Source organism: Panthera tigris, chromosome X (genome assembly GCF_018350195.1).
Source record: "Panthera tigris isolate Pti1 chromosome X, P.tigris_Pti1_mat1.1, whole genome shotgun sequence".
NCBI lineage: Eukaryota > Metazoa > Chordata > Mammalia > Carnivora > Felidae > Panthera > Panthera tigris.
In genome coordinates this window covers 86,915,795-86,942,918 of record NC_056677.1, presented here as the reverse complement: position 1 = coordinate 86,942,918, position 27,124 = coordinate 86,915,795, and the positions used below count along the sequence as shown (strand labels likewise).

Genomic DNA, 27,124 nt, shown 5'->3' with positions numbered 1-27,124 from the left:
GCCAATTTCTTGGATAAGTCTTAGTTTCAAGGATCATCACTTGAGTTCCCCAGGAAGCAAACTCCAAGATAGAACATAGCATGCAGAATGCTTACTAAGAGGTGTCTTTTGGATTAGTGTCAATGGAAGGAAGCTGGCAATGGCAGAGGGGAGATAGACCTGCACTACAGGCCCAACAACAGCCTCAGCCAACTCCACAGAGAGATCTGGAGTTAGAATGATCCTTCAGAATTGTCCCGAGTTGGGCTGAGATGGTCAAGCCTTTATACCTCTTCTTTGGTGAGATACTGTAGACTGCCTCAGAAAACTTTGTGATCCTAAGGGAAGCCATTCTCTGTATCTGGGGCAATCCCTGAAGGGGGTAAGAGCTGAAGTCAGCTTGCCTACAGTGCTCTGAACAGCTGGGCCCAAAAGTCCTTTATTGAAATGGGAGGGGCACCTGGGTAGCTCAGTCTGTTAAACATCCAACTTCAGCTCAGGTCATGATCTCACAACTTGTGAGCTGGAGCCCCACATCTGGCTCTGTGCTGATAGCTCAGAGCCTGAAGCCTGCTTCAGATTCTGTGTCTCCTTCTCTCTCTGCCCCTCCCCCGCTCATGCTGTCTCTGCCTCTCAAAAATAAATAGACTTTAAAAAAATTAAAACAAAAAATAAATGGAAGATGGGCTGGCGTATCACAGTAGCCACCACAGGCATCATCTCTTGACCCTAAAAATTATCAATTAAAAGTAAAGAATTGAGTACTTATCCTGTCCTTCCTATACGAATTGTATTTCAGAGTAACCAAAGAGCCATGGTTGATGAAGGTAAGCTCTATACAGAAGAATCCAGTTAATACATTACAAGAAATTCTGGGATTAGACAATCATTGTTTTGCAACCCCAATACAATTTTGTTTTAGATGATGAACATGGATGGATGAAACCATAAAGGAAAAGGCTGATGGGGAACTGTATGGTGGAACATTCAAGCTGCCTCCACCTGAACCCACTGATCAAACTGAATACCACTAAGTCTTAGATAGTATGTACCTCCTGATGTGATGTAACAGGAAGTATACAGCACCATCTACAAGCATTCCTTTTTTCAGAAAAATCTTTGTCCTGGAATCTAATGAAGGTTTTAGAACCAAGCCTTTAGAACCAACTCATGATTTATAGCTAAGTTCCACTTATTCTAACAAGAGGATCAGGCTAAGTGACAACATGAGGGAGCAAACAGACACCTGAGAAGAATGTATGGCATTCAACAGTAAAAGTGACTTCGTTTTTTTCAGCAAGTCAATAGCGTGAAGTAGAAGAGGGGAGACTGTTTAAAGTAGGTTTAAGACAAATCCCGTGTGCAATGTGTACATCTTGTTTGGATCTAGATTTAAACAAACCAAATGTAAAAAGGCATATTTTTGAGATAATTGAGGAAATCAGGATATGGACTGGCACTAGAGGACATCAGAGAATTGTTAATGAATTTTGTTTAGTGTGAAAGTGGCATCACAGTTTGTTTTTTTAGAAAAGTGTCCATATTTTTAGAGGACACTGAAGTATATAGGGTAAAATGATGTCAAATTTGCTCTAAAATGGTTACAGAAATGAAAAAAAAGAACGTATAAAGCAGGTATGGCAAAGTCTTGATAATTTTTGAATCTGGATAATAAGTATATGGGGATTTGTTATATCATTCTCTGTACTTTTGTGTATTTGAAACACAATTTTTAAGATACCAAAAAAAAAAAAAAGGATGAATGCAAAGAACCCAGTGGGAGGAAAATGATGCTCAATGGATAGAAACAGGCATTTATATAAAAGAAGATTCAAATGTACAATAAATATTTGAGAAGAGATTCAGCATCACCCGTAGTTGGGGAAATGCAAATTAAAACAATAAAGAGATGCTATTTTTTATTCAAAAGATTGGAAGGAGTTAAAAAAGCAGGATCTGATATGTAGTGCTATGAGCACAGCAAAATAGCTGACTTGCTAGGAGGGCAAATTGCCTCTACCTAAGAGTATTTATTAAAGTTAACCACGCACATGCTATTAGACAGCAATATCTTATAGAAATTACAGTACCAGAAATTAATGATCTATACATGAGGATGTCTGAGGCAGCATTTTTTGTGTAGTCAAAAAAAAATTGAAAACAACCAGAGTTTTCATACAGGAATGGTCAAATAAATTATAGTTCATCCATACCAGGGAATGTTATAGTTTTTTTTTTAATTAAAAATATCTTGGGGTGCCTGGGTGGCTCAGGCAGTTAAGCATCCAACTTCAGTTCAGGTCATGATCTCACAGTTTGTGGGTTCGAGATCTACAAGGGCTCTGTGCTGACAGCTCAGAGCCTGGAGCCTGCTTTGGATTCTGTGTCACACACCCTCTCCCGTTCATGCTCTGTCTCTCAAAAATAAATATTAAAATTTTTTTCTATTATCAAATAGTGTATGTGTGGTAGCACAAAAATTAGAAAATACAAATAAGAAAAATAAGAAACAAATTTAGAGTTCCAGACCTGGAGATATCGTGGAATACATCATTTCAAGTGTTATTCACTGTGTGTGTATATGCATGCATATGTATTATGTATGTATGAATATATATATATATGCATATACATCCTTGTTTTTCCAATAAAAAGATATCACATTACACAATATGTTGTAACTTCTTGTTTCTTTAATTCCTTCATGAATATTTTGCACATCTATAAATATTCATCTACAAACATGGCCTTTAAGGTCTGCATAGTATTCCATTTCATGGGCACCCCATAAATTAACCAATACTGTATTTTGGAGCATTTAAGTGCATCCCATTTTTTTTTCTTTTATAAACAGCCGCCCCCCCCCCCCCCCCCCCACACACACACTTGAAAAGCTTTGAAGATGATTTGCCAATTGCGTTCCAGAAATTTCTGGGTGCTTCTGGAGGCACTGGAGCCAGAGGAGTCAGAATGCTTTCCCACCACGCGAGCCTGCTATCTTTCCAGATAGCAAAACTGCAGTCTTTAGAACTTGAAAGACTTGTCTTATCCTGCCCGTTAGTCATGCAGCCTAACTGGGACTCTGTTCCAGAAATCCCTACATCCTCTCCCTTCCCTTGCCTCATTCCCGCCCCTCCCCGCGCACCCCTCCACCCCCGCGCTTTCCCGCTCGGCGGCCTGGCCTATGGCAAACGCCAAGAATTAATTAGGGGCGGGGATCAAGGAGAGGCTGTCAGGAGGTCGCCATATTTCTGTACGGCCCTGAGGCCGCCCCGGCGGGCAGTCTGTGGGTCGGGAGAGGTGCTGACAGGGCGGGGCCGCCGCTCTGCTCCGCCGGCCTCACCCCTCCCGCCCGGGACAGGTGGCTGGAGCGCGCCCCGCCCCCGCCAGCTGCGGGTGGGAGCGAGGGAGGGCCAGCCCCAGACGGCCGCCGCCAGTTGCGAGGGAGAGTGAGTGAGGGCCAGTCCGGGACTGCCGGGCGAGGAGTCCGGCGGCAGCAAGCGAGTATCGTGGCGGCCAAAAAAATGCTCCTGTACCGAGGGGCCCCCGCGGGCCCTGGCGCGCCGGGCAGCGCGCTTGCCCGGCCGGGCGGCGGCCCGCAGGCCTTTGGGATCCGCCTGAGCACGGTAGGTCGGGGGCCCGAGGGGCTGCGGGGGGCGCGCGGGGAGGGCCCGGCGGGCCGAGGCCTCACGCGGGACGGGACCTTCTCTCGCCCCCAGATGAGCCCCCGCTACCTACAGAGCAACTCCAGCAGCCACACGCGACCCTTCAGTGCCATCGCGGAGCTGCTAGGTGAGTGGCGAGGGCGGGCCTGGCCGCGATAGCCCGAAGCAGCGGTGCCAACGTGGTGCCGCGGTCGCGAGAGGAATGCGCGGAGCCGCGCGGGGCGGGCCGGGGCTGGCGTGGGGGCGTTGGGACCGGCCCCGACCCCGCAGGCCGAGGGGGACGGCTATCTCGCCAGGCGTGGGGGTAGGGGGCGAGGTCCAGCGAATAAAGCTCAGGAAACAAGGTGTGCCGGAAGAGTTAGGACTCCCTTGTGCGTTTTCTTTCTGGTTCGTGATGTTCCGGGCACTTTAGGATAGCTTAGTTAATAATCAAAACGTGATGCATAAAAATACAGGGCCCTGAGGCAGCTGGGCTCCGCAGGCACTGGCGACAGACGGAGGGCGTCAAGTTAGCAGAGGGGCATTGCGGAGGACCCGATAGGGTCCTGAGGAAAGGTCTGGAAGACGGAGTTCTTCAACTTTTGGGACCAGGGAATCTGGGAATGATGGGACATCCCTTAAGAGATGACACGAGTGCATTTGGCTCCCTGCGACTGCGGAGGGCTGGGTCCGTGGTCCACGAGCGCCCTCACACCGCTGGAATGAATACTGAGCACTTAACCTCTCGCTCCACCGATGTTTGCTTTTAAAGCGTTTTCAGTTGATCCCTTGAAGCCAAGTACATCAGCATTTGCAGTAGTGTGCTAAATACTGTGTGGAAAGCAAAGAAGAAAGGCATTCCCAGACCAAATGCAGCACACAGAGCACATTGTAAATATTTCAGAAATTGAAAGAAGGGAGAGACGTTTATGGGACAAGGTAGCACGGTACAAAATCTTGAAAGTGGTTTCAAAGCTTGCTAGATGAACCCCAGCCCCTACTTAAAGCAATTGCTATGACCATGCAGTGTGAATTGTCTTGAGCCAAGAAGTCAGCGGGCAGCAGGAGGGTCAGGAGAGTTATTTGGAAAGGTGACAGAGAACTGTGAGGATTAGTTTGGCCATAACAAGAATGCTTACATTATGTATGACTGTTCTTTTGAAGGTACAGGGGGAAAAAAGTGACATTGACACATTCTGAATCCTAGAGAACAGGTATCTTTAAGGTTTTGTACCATGCTTTGAGCGAAGGTCTGTACAGTGGAATGAGATCTCTGTGCATGTAACGTACAAAAAAAAGAGGGAAAAGGAGCAATTTACTTAGGGGAAAATGGGAGACAGAGATGTATTATTCTCTCACAGTGGAACTGTGCAAAACCATACATGCCTATGCTGTACTGTGTCCCGAACTTTACAGGTGACTTAAGGAGTGGGTTCTGTTTGTAATTTTGAATATGCCATATTATTTTTCTCCTAAACGTTTAATTAACCTGAGCCTGGCCTAAGATGTCTCCTATGAGTGCAAATGTGTATGTGCATTCTGTACACAGACACATGCCTGCACACATGCATATAGAAACCCAGATTTTATTTTATTTATTTTAATTTTTTTAAATTTATTTTTGAGAGAGAGAGAGAGAGAGAGAGAGAGAGACTGCGAGTGGGGGAAGGGCATAGAGCAAGGGAGACACAGAATCTGAAGCAGGCTCCAGGCTCTGAGCTGTTGGCACAGAGCCCCATGCAGAGCTCGAACTCACAGACCGTGAGATCATGACCTGAGCTGAAGTCGGATGCTCAACCAACTTAGCCACCCAGGTGCCCTGAAAACCCAGATTTTAAACACCAAATCACAACTCTTTGTGGTAATATTACTAATAGGAAAAAGAGGAGAGCAAAATGTTAACTGGTAGCCCAAAGCTTTCATTTTAGGTGTTCCTTCAATAGGGTTTTCTTCTCCACTTATGTATTAATTTTCTAGTGAATCATTCATCCAGTGAATATTTATTGAGCACACACTGTGGGCAAGGCCACTGTGGTAGGCACAAAAATGAGCACAGCACAGACTCCCTTTTCTAGTAGGGGGAGATAAAACATGTCCAGGAGGTTTATGCTTTGTATAACAGCAAAACAGAAAGGGGTGCATCAGCAAAGATCCACATCTCGAATGCTGTGGGAGTTCAGAGGAAGGAGGGATGGCTTCCAGCTCACCAGGAAGAGGAGGGTTAGGAAAGGCTTTGTAGAGGAGGTGACATTTGAGCTGAGATTTGAAGGATTGGGACATGTGCATATGGATGTGGGGAGGGGAGGGCATTCCAGGCAAAAGGAACAACTGTGTGAACAAAGGCATGAAGAATATTGAGTAGTTGAGTTTAATTAGAGCAGGGAGTTTACAAGTAGTCAAAACTGTCTGTCATTAGAGAGCTGATAAAGAGCCTTCACAAATACATTTGTAACTTTACTCTCTGAAGTCAACGGCCTTATTACAATTAATATTAGTACTGTCATTACCATCCTTATTATCCTCATCCTGCAGATAAAGATACAGAGGCTCAGAATTTAATGGACTTTTCCAAGGTTGTAGGTCTAGTAAGTGGCAGATCCAGGACTCAAGCCCAGGTCTTTTTGCTCCAAGTACCAAGTAGATAATAAGGTTAGAAAAGGCAGACTAGGACCAGGATGTGACTGGGAGGCTCAGGTATTGGGCCTTTTAGTCTGAAGTTTTCTGAGCAGGGGGAAGTCATGAGCAGAGCTGTGCTGCAAGAAAGTTAATCTTACAACCAGGTGAAAGATGGATTGGAGAAGAGAGTCATGGCCTTGAGAGACTAGCTAGGAGGTTAATGTGATAATCCAGATGAGAGGGAATACACTCTGTAAACTAAGAAACTGACAGTGGGACCATAAATAGGAAGATGGGGGAGAGCTTAGAGATGCATGGGGTAAAAGAGTGAGAGACAAACCAGGATTTTTGAATTTCACACTTGAGGTCTTTTGGATGCTGGCGTTATATATGTGTATGTGTGTGTGTGTGTGTGTGTATATATATATATATATATAAACCTTGGTTTGTGAGCATAATTCATTCCCGGAACATGCTCATAATCCAAAGCACTCGTATATCAAAGTGAATTTCAAGAACCATTGGTTCGGTTGTGATCATGTGACGATTGGCTGCACGTACTACTCGTATTGCAAGACATCGCTCATTTATCAAGTTAAAATTGATTAGAAATGTTTGCTTGTCTTGTGAACTCTTGCAGAACAAGTTACTTGCAATCCAGGGTTTTACTGTATATGGAACAGAGGAAGAATAGGCTTGTGTTGGTAGGTAATGACCTTAATTTTAGACAAGAATGCTTTTAGATACATGCAGGATGTCTGTAGGGCAGCAGCTTGGCCCTGGCGACTTTGCAAGAATCCACATAGGTTGTCCTCCTGGAACAGGAGAGGATGGGAGGCTTGTGAAGTGCAGCCCTAAAGTCCCCTCCCACTTTCCATTTTATCTGTCCCAGAGAGATTATCATGGGACAGTTTCCCATTGCCTCCCAGGCTCTGATGGGTACGAGGCTTCATTTAGATAGAATGCTTTCTTTTAGAAGACCAGGGGTTGCGTGGACCAGGTTAAGGGATAAGATAGATTTCCCTGGGATCTGGTTTCTCATGCTCTTGCCTCAGTGGGGGCAAGGAGAGGTAGAGATAGGGTTTCCCTCCCACTCAGGGTAGCATGGGGCCAGGTGAGGAGAGACAAGACTCCTTGGGATCTGGTAGCACGCAAGCTCGTCTGGGCCATGTTGGGGGTTAAGACATCCCAGGGTCTGGTACTGCCTCTCTTGCCTGAGTGGTGGGCAGGGGGAGGGGAGCAGGGGTTCTCTCAGTGTCCTACCTGTGCGTTGGCCGGGTGGGCTGGGATAGCCTGTGCAACGTGTTGATAAATTTTTGGAAGGTGAGACAGCAAGAGGTTGGATTGAAACCAGCCACCAGATTGGTGCCATATTCTTATAAAGTCATTTGCTGAGGCTCACTATTATAATGTCATTTGTTGAGACCAAGGGAAAGGCCACTTCAAACTGAAAATAAGGGTAAGCTGTGCTAACTGCTGCCTGCTGTTGTCTTGTTCCCTGCTGCTGGAGCTGACCCTGGCCTCCTGTGTGCCCCTTCCTCCCCGGACTCCAGCAGCCTCTAGCCAAGGAGATAAGATATCTAGCTGCTCCTGGCAGCTACCTTTTAACCCCTGAAGTGCCTGTGTTAAAACTCTTTGGTATGTCCCTGTAAAAAAAAAAAAGGCATCTAATAAAGTTTGGGCAAAATGTGCAGGAAACAGCAAAGAAGTCAAAGTGATTTTGTGAGAAGCCCGTGTTGATTCATTGAATGTGCTGTTATATAAACTTGGAATTGATACGTGTGACCAGTTTGAACTGTGAATGTTCATAAAGTGTTAGGAAAACTTCCTCCTGTGTTCAAAGTTTGCAAAATAGAAATGATGCCCAGTTGGTTGACAAGGTAAAGGTATCCATCTCAGTGATCCTGGCTTCCTGCCAGCAAGAGTAACTGATAAGTCCCAGAACAATTCAGGGCCTGCTTGCCAAGTAGTTTCTTGAAACAATGTGAGCAGCTTCACAATGCTGAATCCTTTTGTCATTTAAAGAAAAAACTGTTGCCTCTTACACAAAGACTGTATTTATGATAAAGCCTCTATTGCACATCAAACTTCCAATTCTGCCAAAAGTTGGCCCACTTGATTTACCACATGACACAAGGCTTTGGCCCTACCTAGTCCTTAAAGATTGACTATCAGACCTCATAACTCCCTTCTGGGGCTATTGGTGATGGCTTACAGCTGTTAAGACTTTTGCTGGTTACAGTTAATGACTTCTATCAATGGCACAGGCAGCGCCATTATGACCCTTGAAATTAATCTGTGTCTTGTTTTATTTGATGGCCATGACACACATCTAAGTGTTTGTAGCTTAAACTGTTAATTATATTATAAAAATTGATATTTTGAATATGAGTAATACTTCTCTTGCTTAGATGTTCCCAGTGGAGAAATGCCATGATTTGAACGGTGGTAGTGGGACAGGTATACAGCCAGGACCCCACCTGGCTCTCTCAGCCTAGCCATGTGGTATCAGTAAGGATGCCAGGGAGAGGGAAGGGGGCTGGAAGGGTTAGTCTCTGTCTTGATTAAAGAGCTAGTAGGGACAGGAGTGCTTAGGGAGCCCATCCAACAGATTGTACACACTGCCCTCCCTCTCGGGCCAGTGAGCCCTAATGAGACTAGTTCTACAGTACATGTGTCAGTGACCACCAGTTATGTGAACTGGTGCCTGTGGCAGAAAGAAGTGGTTTCTATGGGCACCTGGGTGGCTCAGTCATTTAAGTATCTGACTCTTAATTTTGGCTCAGGTCATCATCTCAGGGTTCGTGAGTTCAAGCCCTGTATCAGGCTCTGCACTGGCAGCGTGGATCCTGCTTGGAATTCTCTCTCTCTCTCCCTCTCTCTCCCTCTCTCTCCCTCTCTCTCCCTCTCTCTCCCTCTCTCTCCCTCTCTCTCCCTCTCCCTCTCTCTCTCCCTCTCTCTCTCCCTCTCTCTCTCTCCTCCCCCCTCTCTTCCTCTCCCCCTGCGCTTGCGTGCTGTCTCTCTCTAAGTAAATAAACATTACAAAATTTGAAAATAGAAAGAAGTGGCCTCTAGACATTGATACCCCCTGCGGTTTTAGACATGGTACATATGTTAGAATATAGCTATATCTGCTGTCTCCTGAGTCTTAAATGATTAGCCCATTATGAAGACCTAACTGGGGAGGAATCGCAAAACTTTCCATATAATTTTTTTTCTGCTTAACTTCTGTGTTCTCTATTTGATGAGGGTTGGTCAGCTTCACCTTTAAGACTATTACAGAGTGCTAAAGCAGAATCACTCTTCTCTAAGCATGCTTGTTACCCTCACTGGAATCTAGTCCAGCAATTAAATGTTTCGATTTGAACTTCTCTTTCAGTGCTCCTTAGGTGGTAAACAGGGATGGTGTTAATATCTGTGTTCTTTAACAGAGGACGTGATGTCAAAAAGTAGAAAATAAAACATTCACAAATGCACTGTACTGTGTAGAGCGTGCATCTATTTGTATACATTGCACACTCAGCTGTTCTCCATAGCCACCCTTTACGTGTTCATGAGCAGTAAAGTGGCTAAAAGAAAGAAGTAGTAATATGAAATGGAGCAAAATGCTTTGTGTATAGGAGTTGTTTTTCCCACAGACCCAGAAATGTGAAAGGAGAAAGGCAGATTGTAGCTCAATCATTATATGAAATCTAGAAATCAGCTTCATAACCCCATCTGCAGCCACGTCTCTCATTCCCTGTAACTTAGTAAGCACACTATCATTAAAGCTCCCTGCCCACCTTTGGGGACATCCACATGAGGGGAATAAAGGATAGTTTCTTTGTCTTGGGGCACTGAAGTAGAGATTTTGATGAAGTACTAGAAAAAGGGATCTAATATCACAGATTTCTACCTTTTGCAGATAATGCTGTAGATCCAGATGTATGTGCCAGGACGGTCTTTATAGATGTCGAGGAGGTCAAGAACAAATCTTGTTTGACCTTTACTGATGATGGATGTGGGATGACACCTCATAAACTACACCGAATGCTCAGGTAAACATGTCCTCATTCTTTTTCTCTTGTCTTGAGTTTATGAACTCTATTTGAGGCTTAATAATTTTTTAAAGTATTTTAGTTTCCCTTTATTCATTCAACAAATATTTATTGAGCATATGTTATGTGCCAGGGCACTGGTGATGAAGTAGACACTATTCTTGCCGTCACAGAACTTACAGTTTATGGAGAATAGTAGAGATTAACAAGGTCAAGGAGCAGGGGGTAAAGGAGGAGAGTTCAGGCAGAGAACAGCAAATAATAAAGACCTAAAAGGCCTTCACTGGTCTGAGACCTCCTCCAACTTATTTTAACCTGAACTCACTCTTAGATCAGAAGTATTAGAGTTGGGATGATTTGCAGATTCGAACCATGAACGTGCCTGGGTATAATCAAGCCCCATGAAAGATAACTAGAAGGCGTTGGTACACATAACCTTCAGGAGGTTTTGTAGTAGAATTGCAAAATTAGGGAATTTCCTTTTCTGACTGCTAAAGCTGGTGATAGAGATTTCTGTTGCCACTCTCCATTCATTTAATTACCTTAAAAGGTTTATAGCTGAGAATGAGTTTGTACTTCACATTTCACTTAGTGAAAGATGAGTGTTTCCTCAACTCCTTCCTTCTCTCTTCATTTTTAGCAGATGAGGTTAATTACTCTCCATGTGGCTTCCTGAACTAGTATGTGAAACATAAGTAACAATGGAAGAGGGGTTCTATGGAGGAGGGAAAGGGTTCTGAACTATAAAAATGGAAAACGTTCATTTTGTTGTAGTTCTCTTTAAAGGTATTCTAATTGTGCAACTCTATTTATAGGAAATCCCTTTGATCCATCGAAAAAAAATGAAATTTGGGCACTAACCAGTTAATATGTTATGTTTTACCATTCAGCAGTCTGTGTACCTTGTGTCTCAGACCCTTATAATTAGAAGAATATTCAAGGAAAGCTAGAAGTGAGATAAAGATGTGGCCAGTATGTTGGTGAAGGTGTGGAGTTGGCCCACTCTTTTAATTTTTAGCATTACTTTTATCTCCTAAAGTTAATATTTTATATTAAGAAAAATACAGTGTTAGATGGGATGGAACCAAAACATTTCTAATTATGTATGTATTTGCTTTTTTTCTAAAATCACATATTTTCTTTTTTTAAGCTTATTTATTTATTTTGAGAGAGACAGAAACAGTGTGAGCGGGGGAGGGGCAGAGAGAGAGGAAAAGAAAGAGAATCCCAAGCAGGCTCTGCACTGCCAGCTGTGCAGCCTGATGCAGGGCTCAAACCCATGAACCATGAGATCATGACCTGAGCCAAAACCAATAGTCAAATGTTTAACTGACTAAGCCACCCAGGTGCCCCATAAAATCACATTTTTTCTTTTTTTAAATTATTTAAAATTTTTCATTTTTAAAATTAAAAAAAAAATTTATGTTTATTTTTGAGAGAGAAAGAGAGACAGAACGTGAGTGGGAGAGGGGTAGAGAGAGAGGGAGACAAAGAATCTGAAACAGGTTCCAGGCTCTGTCAGCACAGAGCTCCACCCGGGGCTCAAACTCATAAACTGAGAGGTTGTGACCTGAGCCAAAGTTGGACACTTAACTGACTTAGCCACCCAAGTGCCCCCATATATTTTTTTTAATAACTCCTTCCCACCACACTTTATCCTAGTGACATGGGTGTCGAAGAGTGGACCCAGCAAATCTTAACCACCTTCCATTTTGTCTATGGAGCCACATCTATGAAAGTTGGTGCTTATAGTTACAAGGCAAGAGAAGGGAAGAGGATGGTTTCAAAGCAATTGCAACAATTTTTGTTCCAGATTCATTCAACCAATTTTTACTGAGCACCTATGTGAAAGTCACTGGAGATAAAGTGGTGAACCAGACTCTAGACGTGATCCTTGCTCTCAAGGGGCTGACTGACAGTCTAGTGAGAACGCTAGAAAATAATTGACTAGTGATACAACTAAATAGGTTATCTCACCTAGTGGTAAGTGCTGTGAAGGAAGAATACAGTTTCTATGAGAATATATAATGGAGGGATCTAACCTAGTCTAGGGAATTAAAAAAGGCTATCCTGAAGACATGGCATTTGAGTTGAAATATGAAGGATGAGTATCATCCATTCATGATACTGTTCCCTCCCCAAGGAACAAAACAGCAAAACAGGCAGAAACTTACTTAACGATAGAATTTTTGGCATTATCACACCAAATGTGTTTCCCACTAATCTGAACTGGGAAATTGTTCTTCATACTTAAAAAATTAATGTTAGGGGATTTTAATGAGTCCTGGATTAATGCATAGTATGGGTACCAGATTTTATTTGTGATTATATCTTAAAACAAACTTGAATGAGCTAGGAGGTCCCATTTATTTACAAGTTCTTGTAGTCTGATCCTAACTCCTAGCCATGGATTCCACTTACCACAATTTGATTATAAATAATTGAACTTTAGAGGTAGCTTTGGAAATTATTCAAGAATGTTCATTTTTCTGGATTTGGTTAGGGACATATTACTTTTGCATAATCATAGAAGTAATTTTACAAAAATGATTAAGCCCACTGAAATTCTATTTGACCTGTATAACATTTTTATTTTTTTATTTTTTTTTCCACAGGTGTATTCTACTAAACCTTTATTTTATTTTATTTTATTTTATTTTCAATACATGAAATTTATTGTCATTGGTTTCCATACAACACCCAGTGCTCATCCCAAAAGGTGCCCTCCTCAATACCCATCACCCACCCTCCCCTCCCTCCCACCCCCCCAACAACCCTCAGTTTGTTCTCAGTTTTTGTTTTTTTTTTTTAATTTTTTTTTTAACGTTTATTTATTTTTGAGACAGAGACAGAGCATGAACGGGGGAGGGGCAGAGAGAGAGGGAGACACAGAATCGGAAGCAGGCTCCAGGCTCTGAGCCATCAGTCCAGAGCCCGACGCTGGGCTCGAACTCACAGACCGAGAGATCGTGACCTGAGCTGAAGTCGGAGGCTCAACCGACTGAGCCACCCAGGCGCCCATGTTCTCAGTTTTTAAGAGTCTCTTATGCTTTGGCTCTCTCCCACTCTAACCTCTTTTTTTTTTTCCTTCCCCTCCCCCATGGGTTTCTGTTAAGTTTCTCAGGATCCACCTAAGAGTGAAAACATATGGTATCTGTCTTTCTCTGTATGGCTTATTTCACTTCGCATCACACTCTCCAGTTCCATCCACGTTGCTACAAAGGGCCATATTTCGTTCTTTATCCTAGTGACATGGGTGTCGAAGAGTGGACCCAGCAAATCTGGGTCATACCCATGCAGGGCCATATTTCGTTCTTTCTCATTGCCATGTAGTACTCCATTGTGTATATAAACCACAATTTCTTTATCCATTCATCAGTTGATGGGACATTTAGGCTCTTTCCACAATTTGGCTATTGTTGAGAGTGCTGCTATAAACATTGGGGTACAAGTACCCCTATGCATCAGTACTCCTGTATCCCTTGGGTAAATTCCTAGCAGTGCTATTGCTGGGTCATAGGGTAGGTCTATTTTTAATTTTCTGAGGAACCTCCACACTGTTTTCCAGAGTGGCTGCACCAGTTTGCATTACCACCAACAGTGCAAGAGGGTTCCCGTTTCTCCACATCCTCTCCAGCATCTATAGTCTCCTGATTTGTTCATTTTGGCCACTCTGACTGGTGTGAGGTGGTATCTGAGTGTGGTTTTGATTTGTATTTCCCTGATGAGCGACGTTGAGCATCTTTTCATGTGCCTGTTGGCCATCTGGATGTCTTCTTTAGAGAAGTGTCTATTCATGTTTTCTGCCCATTTCTTCACTGGGTTATTTGTTTTTCGGGTGTGGAGTTTGGTGAGCTCTTCATAGATTTTGGATACTAGCCCTTTGTCCGATATGTCATTTGCAAATATCTTTTCCCATTCCGTTGGTTGCCTTTTCGTTTTGTTGGTTGTTTCCTTTGCTGTGCAGAAGCTTTTTATCTTCATAAGGTCCCAGTAGTTCATTTTTGCTTTTAATTCCCTTGCCTTTGGGGATGTGTCGAGTAAGAGATTGCTACGGCTGAGGTCAGAGAGGTCTTTTCCTGCTTTCTCCTCTAGGGTTTTGATGGTTTCCTGTCTCACATTCAGGTCCTTTATCCATTTTGAGTTTATTTTTGTGAATGGTGTGAGAAAGTGGTCTAGTTTCAACCTTCTGCATGTTGCTGTCCAGTTCTCCCAGCACCATTTGTTAAAGAGACTGTCTTTTTTCCATTGGATGTTCTTTCCTGCTTTGTCAAAGATGAGTTGGCCATACGTTTGTGGGTCTAGTTCTGGGGTTTCTATTCTATTCCATTGGTCTCTGTGTCTCTTTTTGTGCCAATACCATGCTGTCTTGATGATGACAGCTTTGTAGTAGAGGCTAAAGTCTGGGATTGTGATGCCTCCTGCTTTGGTCTTCTTCAAAATTACTTTGGCTATTCGGGGCCTTTTGTGGTTCCATATGAATTTTAGAATTGCTTGTTCTAGCTTCGAGAAGAATGCTGGTGCAATTTTGATTGGGATTGCATTGAATGTGTAGATAGCTTTGGGTAGTATTGACATTTTGACAATATTTATTCTTCCAATCCATGAGCAGGGAATGTCTTTCCATTTCTTTATATCTTCTTCAATTACCTTCATAAGCTTTCTATAGTTTTCAGCATACAGATCTTTTACATCTTTGGTTAGATTTATTCCTAGGTATTTTATGCTTCTTGGTGCAATTGTGAATGGGATCAGTTTCTTCATTTGTCTTTCTGTTGCTTCATTGTTAGTGTATAAGAATGCAACTGATTTCTGCACATTGATTTTGTATCCTGCAACTTTGCTGAATTCATGTATCAGTTCTAGCAGACTTTTGGTGGAGTCTGTCGGATTTTCCATGTATAATATCATGTCATCTGTAAAAAGCGAAAGCTTGACTTCATCTTTGCCAATTTGGATGCCTTTGATTTCCTTTTGTTGTCTGATTGCTGATGCTAGAACTTCCAGCACTATGTTAAACAACAGCGGTGACAGTGGGCATCCCTGTCGTGTTCCTGATCTCAGGGAAAAAGCTCTCAGTTTTTCCCCATTGAGGATGATGTTAGCTGTTGGCTTTTCATAAATGGCTTTTATGATCTTTAAGTATGTTCCTTCTATCCCGACTTTCTCAAGGGTTTTTATTAAGAAAGGGTGCTGGATTTTGTCAAAGGCCTTTTCTGCATCGATTGACAGGATCATATGGTTCTTCTCTTTTCTTTTATTAATGTGATGTATCACGTTGATTGATTTGCGAATGTTGAACCAGCCCTGCATCCCAGGAATGAATCCCACTTGATCATGGTGAATAATTCTTTTTATATGCTGTTGAATTCGATTTGCTAGTATCTTATTGAGAATTTTTGCATCCATATTCATCAGGGATATTGGCCTGTAGTTCTCTTTTTTTACTGGGTCTCTGTCTGGTTTAGGAATCAAAGTAATGCTGGCTTCATAGAATGAGTCTGGAAGTTTTCCTTCCCTTTCTATTTCTTGGAATAGCTTGAGAAGGATAGGTATTATCTCTGCTTTAAACGTCTGGTAGAACTCCCCTGGGAAGCCATCTGGTCCTGGACTCTTATTTGTTGGGAGATTTTTGATAACCGATTCAATTTCTTCGCTGGTTATGGGTCTGTTCAAGCTTTCTATTTCCTCCTGATTGAGTTTTGGAAGAGTGTGGGTGTTTAGGAATTTGTCCATTTCTTCCAGGTTGTCCAATTTGTTGGCATATAATTTTTCATAGTATTCCCTGATAATTGCTTATATTTCTGAAGGATTGGTTGTAATAATTCCATTTTCATTCATGATTTTATCTATTTGGGTCATCTCCGTTTTCTTTTTGAGAAGCCTGGCTACAGGTTTGTCAATTTTGTGTATTTTTTCAAAAAACCAACTTTTGGTTTTGTTGATCTGCTCTACAGTTTTTTTAGATTCTATATTGTTTATTTCTGCTCTGATCTTTATTATTTCTCTTCTTCTACTGGGTTTAGGCTGCTTTGCTGTTCTGCTTCTATTTCCTTTAGGTGTGCTGTTAGATTTTGTATTTGGGATTTTTCTTGTTTCTTGAGATAGGCCTGGATTGCAATGTATTTTCCTCTCAGGACTGCCTTCGCTGCGTCCCAAAGCGTTTGGATTGTTGTATTTTCATTTTTGTTTGTTTCCATATATTTTTTAATTTCTTCTCTAATTTCCTGGTTGACCCACTCATTCTTTAGTACGGTGTTCTTTAACCTCCATGCTTTTGGAGGTTTTCCAGACTTTTTCCTGTGGTTGATTTCAAGCTTCATGGCATTGTAGTATGAAAGTATGCATGGTATAATTTCAATTCTTGTAAACTTATGAAGGGCTGTTTTGTGACCCAGTATATGATCTATCTCGGAGAATGTTCCATGTGCACTTGAGAAGAAAGTATATTCTGTTGCTTTGGGATGCAGAGTTCTAAATATATCTGTCAAGTCCATCTGATCCAATGTGTCATTCAGGGCCCTTGTTTCTTTATTGACCGTGTGTCTAGATGATCTATCCATTTCTGTAAGTGGAGTGTTAAAGTCCCCTGCAATTACCACATTCTTATCAATAAGGTTCTTATGTTTGTGAGTAATTGTTTTATATATTTGGGGGCTCCGGTATTCGGCGCATAGACATTTATAATTGTTAGCTCTTCCTGATGGATAGACCCTGTAATTATTATATAATGCCCTTCTTCATCTCTTGTTACAGCCTTTAATTTAAAGTCTAGTTTGTCTGATATAAGTATGGCTCCTCCAGCTTTCTTTTGGCTTCCAGTAGCATGATAAATAGTTCTCCATCCCCTCACTCTCAATCTAAAGGTGTCCTCAGATCTAAAATGAGTCTCTTGTAGACAGCAAATAGATGGGTCTTGTTTTTTTATCCATTCTGATACCCTATGTCTTTTGGTTGTCGCATTTAATCCATTTACATTCAGTGTTATTACAGAAAGATACGGGTTTAGAGTCATTGTGATGTCTGTATGTTTTATGCTTGTAGCGATGTCTCTGGTACTTTGTCTCCCAGGATCCCCCTTAGGATCTCTTGTAGGGCTGGTTTCGTGGTGACAAATTCCTTCAGTTTTTGTTTGTTTGGGAAGACCTTTATCTCTCCTTCTATTCTAAATGACAGACTTGCTGGATAAAGGATTCTCGGCTGCATATTTTTTCTGTTCAATACATTGAAGATCTCATGCCAATCCTTTCTGGCCTGCCAAGTTTCAAAAGAGAGATCAGTCACGAGTCTTGTAGGTCTCCTTTTATAAGTTAAGGCACGTATATCCCTTGCTGCTTTCAGAATTTTCTCTTTATCCTTGTATTTTGCCAGTTTCACTATGATATGTTGTGCAGATCGATTCAAGTTACGTCTGAAGGGAGTTCTCTGTGCCTCTTGGATTTCAATGCCTTTTTCCTTCCCCAGTTCAGGGAAGTTCTCAGCTATTATTTCTTCAAGTACCCCTTCAGCACCTTTCCCTCTCTCTTCCTCCTCTGGGATACCAATTATGCGTATATTATTTCTTTTTAGTGTGTCACTTAGTTCTCTAATTTTCCCCTCATACTCCTGGATTTTTTTGTCTCTCTTTCTCTCAGCTTCCTCTTTTTCCATAACTTTATCTTCTAGTTCACCTATTCTCTCCTCTGCCTCTTCAATCTGAGCTGTCGTCGTTTCCATTTTGTTTTGCATTTTGTTTAAAGCGTTTTTCAGCTCCTCCTGACTGTTCCTTAGTCCGTTGATCTCTGTAGCAAGAGTTTCTCTGCTGTCCTCTATACTGTTTTCAAGCCCAGCAATTAATTTTATGACTATTATTGTAAATTCACTTTCTGTTATATTATTTAAATCCTTTTTGATCAGTTCATTGGCTGTTGTTATTTCCTGGAGATTCTTCTGAGGGGAATTCTTCCGTTGGTCATTTTGGATAGTCCCTGGAGTGGTGCAGACCTGCAGGGCCCTTCCCCTGTGCTGTGGTGTATAACTGGAGCTGGTGTGTGGAGTCGCAGTCAGACCTGACGTCTGCCCCTGGCCCACCACTGGGGCCACAGTCAGACTGGTGTGTGCCTTCTCTTCCCCTCTCCTAGGGGCGGGATTCACTGTGGGGTGGCGTGGCTGTCTGGGCTACTTGCACACTGCCAGGCTTGTGGAGCTGGGGATCTGTGGCAGCGGGAGGGAGTCAGACCCGCTGCCAGAGGGTTGGCTCCGCAGAAGCACAGCGTTGGGTGTTTGCGCGGAGCAAGCAAGTTCCCTGGCAGGAACTGGTTCCCTTTGGGATTTTGGCTGGGGGATGGGCGAGGGAGATGGTGCTGGCGAGCACCTTTGTTCCCCGCCAAACTGAGCTCTGTCGTCCCGGGGCTCAGCAACTCTCCCTCCCTTTGTCCTCCAGCCTTCCCACTTTCTGAGCAGAGCTGTTAACTTATGACCTCCCAGATGCTAAATCCCGCTTGCTGTCGGAACACACTCCGTCCGGCCCCTCCGCTTTTGTGAGCCAGACTCGGGGTCTCTGCTTGGCCGGCGGGCCGCCCCTCCGCCCCGGCTCCCTCCCGCCAGTCCGTGGAGCGTGCACCGCCTCTCCACCCTTCCTACCCTCTTCCATGGGCCTCTCGTCTGTGCTTGGCTCCGGAGACTACGTTCTGCTAATCCTCTGGCAGTTTTCTGGGTTAGTTAGGCAGGTGTAGGTGGAATGTAAGTGATCAGCAGGATGCGCGGTGAGCCCAGCGTCCTCCTAAGCTGCCATCTTCGGTCTCTGTATGACATTTTTAATAATCCTATTCACGTTTTTCAATTCTTCATGTCACCCTTCCTGTTTCCAGTTTAGTAAAATAGTTCTGTAACTGCAGCAACAGTTTCTCCCATAAATACAGAATCCCAGTGAAAATCAAATTAAGAAGGAACAGCCTGTCATTAAATTCCTTTAAAGTCCACAGTGAATTCTCTTTAGCTTCTGGGGATAGTGTGAACCAGCTAGTCTGTATGTTCAGCTACCTTTTTCAGCAAGGTAGAAAACCTCTTTCAAAGGTCAAGGATTAAAAACAGCCACAGATCCATGGATTAAAGGTATTTGCTACCTCTGCTCAGAAGTGCATTTCCTAGCAGGTCTGTTCTAAAACAACAGCCAAAGAATAATAATGAGCTTATTAGCAGCCTTCCATTCTTTTCTCTTACCTATTCTACATCACCAGTATGTCTAGGAAACAGCAGTGCCTGCCTTTGTATGTCCACGGATTTGCTGAGGTTTGTTTCATTGGTCAGAGTCTCAATTGGAATTTCTCTCTTCAGATTGTAGAGTCTTGACATTTTAAGGAACTCGGGAGCAAGCTGCTGTCTTCCTGGATTCCACTCAAAAAGCTGGTATCCAAGCCCCCTTGGTGTGTAAACACTGCTGTCTCTCACACGAAAGGGTAGAACAGGACTTACTTAAGGAAGCCACCTAAGCCAAGAGATACCTGGAAAACCAGTGTGCTACACCAAACGATATAAAATTCAGCCCTACAGTTCTTTTCTTCATTGTGAGGGCTTTTCTACTCGGTAGTTATTTGATTGGTATCTGGCAGTCATTCTGCAATTTTCAGTTAAATCGAATACCTAACATGGGAATATAAATAGAATAATGGAACACATAGGATGGGTTAAGTGGAACAAAACAGCAACGGGCAACAACAAAATCCTGAGTTTCTCATTTTTCTTATCCTTTTCCGTGTCTGGTTCTAGCCTTGGGCTATTACTTATCTTCTCACCTTAGGTAGTCATTTGGTCTCTCCAAACTAAGTAACATGAGGAGGATTTATACTTTACAAAGGGAAAATGAGATGATAGATGGCAAAAGACACAGGAATGGCTGGGAAATTAAGGGGATTAATATAGTCTCTGTTTTCACCACTTTCTCTTAACCACCAATTTGAAGCTTTTGTGGCATTAGATATTTAAGTCCAGATAGAGGTTAAGTCCATTGGAGGTTTAAGTCCAGATAACCATATAGATTCACTCCATGTGGTAGGTAAGATTACTGTTTATGCAGAGCCCTGAGTTTTAGGTACGACATTCGATCTGAAGTTGAGGTAGAGGATAGCACGGGACGGTTCTCAGAAAGACTTCTAGAGTTAAAGTTAAGGTTTGAACCCTACTTTATAACTTAAAATACATTGCACAGACAATGTGTAATTTAATCCTCCTGATGATGCCATCTTTTCTAGGCCATTCTTAGCCAAGAGGATTAGGAATGCCTGAATTTTACCAGCTTCTATACGTTTTATTTCCTGGCACACTAAGGCCCATGACTACAGAAACTCAATGATCTTTTGGTGTCTTCAAAGGAACTGCTGCCCTAGAAGTTACCTTTTTCTGTGGTTAGATTTATTTGTAGGATATATAAACCTCTTATGAAGCTAGGAGGACATGTTGGTATTATTGTTTAACACTTTGAAAGAGAAAATTAAAAGGTAGTCCCCTTTCTTAAGGAGTAAGCACAAACCACAGCCTTCAGGAAGTGGAAACTAGGCACCTCAACCCTGCTCAAAAGAGTAAGAGCCAAGGCCAGCCTGCTCACCCATGGCAGATAGAGTGTCCATTGATGTTGGAGAAACATCTAATCTGTAATATATGAAATCCTTCCTTACAATGCAAACCATGAAGGCAAGAGTCATGTCTTTCTTTTTAATTAACAGTTGTGTCTCCAGTGCTCAGTACAATGCCCAGCACATAGTAGTAGGTACTCAGTAAATATTTGCTGAATGAATGGTAGCGTACAACATTGTATCTGGAGAGGAGCAATCCTTAAAATTAGTTTTATTTGTGGTGAGAGAAGGCATATGAAGAAGCCAATAGTCATTTTCTGGGTTTCATGTCTTTAATAATTTTTTGTTTCTGTTACTTTGTCATGTATTTTGAGTGGAGAATATAAGAAAGGGAAAGAATCTGGCTTCAGAGATTGTTGAGGTGACTCAGTGAAAGGCCCTTAATAAAACAAGAGAGACTTTATACCGCAGCTGTTTGCTGATATTCAGCGGCAGAACTACCTATTTTTATCCCTTGGCCACATTCCAATGACCTGTCCCAGCAGATGGAGCAGAGGGTAAGAATTGGAAGAGTTATCCTTTGGGTGGAGAGTTGAAATTGTTAAGATATGTAACCTCTGACTTACAGATCTCTAGCGGGTGATATAACCAGGTTAGGGGATGCCTAGTCTAGTACTTCTGACCAGTGCCACCATCTGTTACTTTTGTTACCCTCTCTAGGGGGTACTCTGAGATAACCCCCTTTCGATCTTACCTTAACTTTACTATTAGCAATCAGAACCACTTTATCTAGGCAAGAAAGGCAGCTGCCCATGGCCTTCTCCAGTTCTCTCTGTTACCTTTACATTTGTAAAGTGTGACTCCGCTGTGGTGGAGGTGTCTGTGTACACACAAACCACACAGGAGAATCAGTGCTATTACCTCACAGTAATTTCCTAGGTTTTCCACTTAATAGTTTTGCCCACAAGTACCAAAAGGAAGAAAGCAGGAGTGAACTTTTCTAAGTATTTTGAACTTGCAAGCCATTCTGTTACCTATCTTAGGATGTTTTTTTACTTTTCTGAATTCTTTTTTTTTCTGATTTCTGTTTTCTTGTGTAATTACAGCTTTGGCTTTACAGATAAAGTAATAAAGAAGAGCCAGTGTCCCATCGGGATCTTTGGTAATGGTTTCAAGTCAGGCTCCATGCGACTAGGAAAGGACGCTCTTGTCTTCACCAAGAATGGGGGTACTCTCACTGTTGGACTCCTATCACAGACCTATCTGGAATGTGTCCAGGCACAGGCAGTTATTGTACCAATTGTTCCATTCAATCAAAACAATATCCTTTCTGGAAATGGAGAATGTCAGTTAAAAACGAGTCTGATCTGACTGTTAATGATAGAAACCTCTTTTCTTCAGCTATCAAAACTTTTCATATTTCTTTTTTTAATGGTTATTTATTTATTTATTTATTTAGAGAGCGTGCGCGCACACTCATACACACATGCGCGCGGGAGGGACAGAGAGAGAATCCCAAGCAGGCTCTGCACTGTCACCCTGGCCAGAGGAACCATGAGATCATGACCCAAGCTGAAATCAATAGTAGGAGAGTAGGAAGCTTGGAGGCTCAACTGACTGAGCCACCCAGGCACCCACAAGAGTTTTCATATTTAAAGAGATATTCAAGTATCTTAAATTTAACTGGAATTTCACCCTATTAAGTACTTTTAAAATAATTGTACTGTTGATAGAATGTTAGAAATGTTTTTATTGTATTAAAATTTCCATTGTTTTGAGATTTGATTTAAATAATCTCTCACCCCCACCCCCACCCCACCACTCTCTTGGTAAAGTTCCCAGGGCCTTCTCTGTTTCCCCTAAGGGTAGCTATATTTGCATCATACTCCTAGAAACTATTAGCTTATCTGATTGCAGAATGGCTCATTTCCCTACATCTAGATAAGCTGTTTTTTTTTTATTAGACAACAGTTTGTTTTGATCCAAGCAGTATAGCAGTGAAGTTTGAATTTCTTATTCCCAGAGAGTCTAAAAATTCAGCCTTTCATGTTTCTTAAATAGTCTTTGTTTACATTGTACCTTTGAAGGTGCAGTCTGCAGGGGTAACTGATTGGGTGTTTGTCTCTACAACCTTTCTCCATGTTCCCCCTTTCCTTCCTTCTGTAGCAGTAATGCCTGTGCTTTTCATGCTTTCCCTCTGTATGTCCATGTTTTGTCTAAACATGCAACCCCAAAGGCAGATCTCCCGAATTGATAACCTCTAATGACATTTCTATTATAAAGAGGCTTTAATACGCTAATGTTATTTCAATCTGCATTGAAAATGTTTGACAGAGCTAATAGAGTATGTGGTATTTCCCAATTTAAAAAAAAAGATATTTTTAAGATATTAATTTTTCTTTGACTATATTTGGTTTTACAAAAAATGATTATCACCGAGGATTCCTTGCCTAGCCTAGAAGCCATCTTGAACTATTCCATTTTCAACAGTGAAAATGACCTGCTGTCCCAGTTTGATGCCATCCCAGGCAAAAAAGGCACTCGTGTTCTCATTTGGAACATCCGCAGGTATAGTATTTCTAGGATGATAGATTCAAATAAGCACAGGTAGTATGATGAAGCACGTTTTAAGAAGTCTTCTTTAGAGAAGCAGAGTAGATAAATTTTGACATACATTTGCATGTCATTGCATATTTTGCATTTGCTTCCTTGGACATTTGTAATAGTGGTTTTTACTGGTAAAATGTGGAGCTTGGTAAAGTGGAGACCTGCATATCCTGAGGCTATTGCCACAAATAATCAAGACAGTTCAGCATTATTCCAAGATCTGGAGGATCCATTATAATTGTTTTATATTCATGGGCATTGTTTTGAGATAGGATAATGATAGTTACTTTACATATTTGACAATTGAAATTAAGTATGAGAACGAAAAGTTAGAAAAGCACAACATGATCTTTAAAAATGATGACCTCTTATTTGTGCTTTCAGAGTAGCTGGATTAGAAGTATGAAAATCTTTGAAGCAGGTAAATTGGACCTATAATGTCAATTTAGCTTTAGGTCATGTGTTCAGAGCTAATAAAACCATCTAGAAATGCTCTAGGATACGTCACCATCTGTTTAATCTGGTCATGTCAAGTGTAATACATTTAAGTGTCCACAAAAATCAAGAAGCCTTTTATATAAAATGGATATGATACTGGTATCTAATAGAACAGGCTATCAGATGTATTCATTCTTATTTTTCTCCTTAGGTCAAGTCTTTTGCCTCATTTCTTAGCTGGGTAAAACTGTATAAAAACTATCATGGTTTATATAGACTGCTTTCAATTAAAAAGAAAAAAGATTGGTAATTTAGATCTTCTGCATCCTACTGGAAAAACCTTTAGTAATGACATTTATATTATAAAGGATCATTTTCCTGAGGTGTTTTAATGATTTAAACATATTAAGGAGACTTGTTTCTTTGTACATTGTTTCTCAGTTATATGGTATTAGGTGTTATGTGAATAAAAGATTCTATGGTCAAGTAACTGTGGGGAAAACTGGCTTACACAAAGTTTACCATGTTGCTTTATTGATCGACTTCTCAGAGGCTTTAATATGCTAATGTTATTTCAGTCTGCATTGAAAATGTTTAAGAGAGCAATATAGTATGTGGTATTTCCCAATTAAAAAAAAAAAGTTTCTCCAGACCTCTTCCTTTTTTTAAAAAAAAATTTTCTAATGTTTATTTTTGAGAGAGAGACAGGGGTGAGTGGGGGAGAAGTAGAGAAAGAGGGAGAGACAGAATCTGAAGCAGGCTCCAGGCTCTGAGCCATTCAGCACAGAGCCCGACGTGGGGCCTGAACTCACAAAGTATGAGATCATGACCTGAGCCAAAGTGGGACACTTAACCAACTGAGCCACCCAGGCGCCCCCAGACTTCTTTTCCATGAATGGTGAGAGGCAGGGAGGACAGGGAACTTCCTCAGAGTATGTGTTATAGTGGGGTGAGGTAGCAAGGATCAGGAATATCCTTGGAAAATCCAGAATATACTATTACAGTGAGGTGGGCTTTAGTACATACCACAATGGCTCTGGTACAGCCCTGAAGAAGGAGCTACAGTTTTAGCACATCGGCTCTGAGCTTGTGGAGCCTGAAGTATGAGGGGGAGGTATCGCTAGAGCCTGAGGTGGCTCTGAGAACCAGGAGTTGTTCCTCAATTTTATTCAGTCATATAACCCTTACTACTTTATTTCTTATTTAAGAGTATTTGGGGGAACTACTGTTCCACTGAACAAACTTTGGGAACTATTGTTCTGATAAAGATGTTTTCTCTATAACTCATCATATGTTTTGAGTTTTTTCCAGGAACAAAAATGGGTCTTGCCTTTTTATCCTGGCAGTTATTAGTGGTACAGTCCAGGGTCTTGGAATGGATCAAAGTTAAGTAGCCCAAAAAGGATTATGAGAAGAAGAAAGATCTTTATGAAAGGAATATGAATACTGTTATATTTAAGTGATAATTCCATAAATGATATTCTAGAGGACTAGCAGATACATGCTGTTGCTATAGCAACCTTTTTCCTCCTCTAAGAAATAGGATTAGATCTGGGAAATCTTGGTATTTCATTATTCCTTATACTATTGCTGAAATTAGAAGAAGCGGGTTTTGATTCATTCATCTATTAACACGGTTGGGGAAGATGCCGTTGAATGACCTACCCAGCAATACCCAGAAAGTTGTGATCTATTTTAAGATCCCACCGTGAGGGTAGCTGACATCCAGTTGATTTATCAGATCACAGACATTCCCACCTTCCCTTTTTTTTTTCTTTTCTTCTGTACTTGGCATCACCACTTCTATGAAATATAGTGAATTTGTTTAAACTGGGAATATGTCTCAAAATTGTGTGATCTTCAAACCAAGTAATTTGTAGTTCCCTTGCACTGGTAGCCAGGGAAAGAAATAGGTATCTGAGTTTTGGCTCATATTGTTTCTTTTCTCTTGGGTTCCTAGTGCATTTTTGTCCTTTGGAGCCAGTATTTGTTAGATTGGTACTTGTCTCTTTTACCCAGAAATAAAGATGGAAAGTCTGAGTTGGACTTTGATACAGATCAGTATGACATCCTGGTATCAGACTTTGGCACAGATGAAAAAGAGACTGGTGGTGTTACCTGTGAGCTGCCAGAAACAGAGTATTCTTTACGGGTGAGTGAGGGTGGTTTTTCTTCAACAATGAGAGGTAAGATTTCTTGTAACCATGAAAACATTATAGGACAAGCCCTCACTTTAGTTAAGATGACTGTCTCTTAGCCCTGTGCTAGGATTCCTTTATCCCTGTCTCCACTGAATTTAGCTAATAGAGTCAATAGCACTTTAGTGTGGTGGTTGACATAAACAAGATATAGAAACTAAGCCAACTCTTTACCCAGAATAGACCTCAGTTACTAGCAGTGTTTTATGAGGGTGTCAGTAGAATTGGCAATGTCATAATAATTTTCCCTTCACTGTTCCATAGGCATTTTGTGGTATTCTGTATATGAAGCCACGAATGAAAATTTTTCTGCGTCAAAAGAAGGTGACTACCCAGATGATTGCCAAGAGCCTGGCCAATGTAGGATATGATTTGTATAAACCTACTTTCACAGTATCCTTACAGCTGCATGAAGTTGACCTCTTCATTTCAGGATTAGATTCCCAAGTTGGCATAGAAGAATAAAAGCCTTTCCTTTTCTAATTAAAAAAATGTGTGTTATAATACTAATCCTTTTACGGTATATTCTTTAAGAAGGTGATCTTTTTTATTTTTAGAAGGTATTTCTTAAATGCCAATCTATGTACCAGTTTTATCAGAGACCACCTGGGAATTATTAAAATCATATAGCATCCTGAGATTTTGGAGATTCTGGAAATCTCTTTTTTCATAAGAAATACTTATTTAATTTTTTTCATATTTATTTTTGAGAGAGAGAGGGAGAGGCAGAGTGGGAGTGGGAGAGGGGCAGAGAGAAAAAGGGAGACACAGAATTGGAAGCAGGCTCCAGGCTCTGAGATGACAGAACACAGTCTTGCATGGGGCTCCAACTCATGAACTGTGAGATCATGACCTGAGCCAAAACCAAGTCGGATACTTAACCAACTGAGCCACCCAGGCACCCCTAGAGATCATTTTTTGAATTGGTAACAAAAGTAAATTTTAAGTTAACTCATTTTGACATGAAGATTTCTCAGTATTTGTTTTTAGGAAAATTTCAGTTTCTCTGTCTCCCCTTTGTCTTTCTCACTCTCTTATCTTGGTTTTTTAAATCA

General features: G+C 41.6%; 1 protein-coding gene across 2 annotated transcripts in view; it reads left to right on the top strand.

Annotated features, from left to right (window-relative positions):
- The first annotated feature begins 3,245 nt into the window (after positions 1–3,245).
- Positions 3,246–27,124, top strand: part of MORC4 (MORC family CW-type zinc finger 4) — a 60,019-nt gene continuing 36,140 nt past the window's right edge. For both annotated transcript variants that reach the window (XM_042974639.1, XM_042974638.1), the window contains exons 1-7: positions 3,246–3,605; positions 3,699–3,771; positions 10,144–10,276; positions 21,933–22,147; positions 23,247–23,394; positions 25,891–26,023; positions 26,334–26,462. In XM_042974639.1, coding sequence (XP_042830573.1) covers positions 3,504–3,605; positions 3,699–3,771; positions 10,144–10,276; positions 21,933–22,147; positions 23,247–23,394; positions 25,891–26,023; positions 26,334–26,462 — 933 coding nt within the window. In that variant the 5' untranslated portion in view covers positions 3,246–3,503. The remainder of the gene's footprint in view (positions 3,606–3,698; positions 3,772–10,143; positions 10,277–21,932; positions 22,148–23,246; positions 23,395–25,890; positions 26,024–26,333; positions 26,463–27,124) is intronic.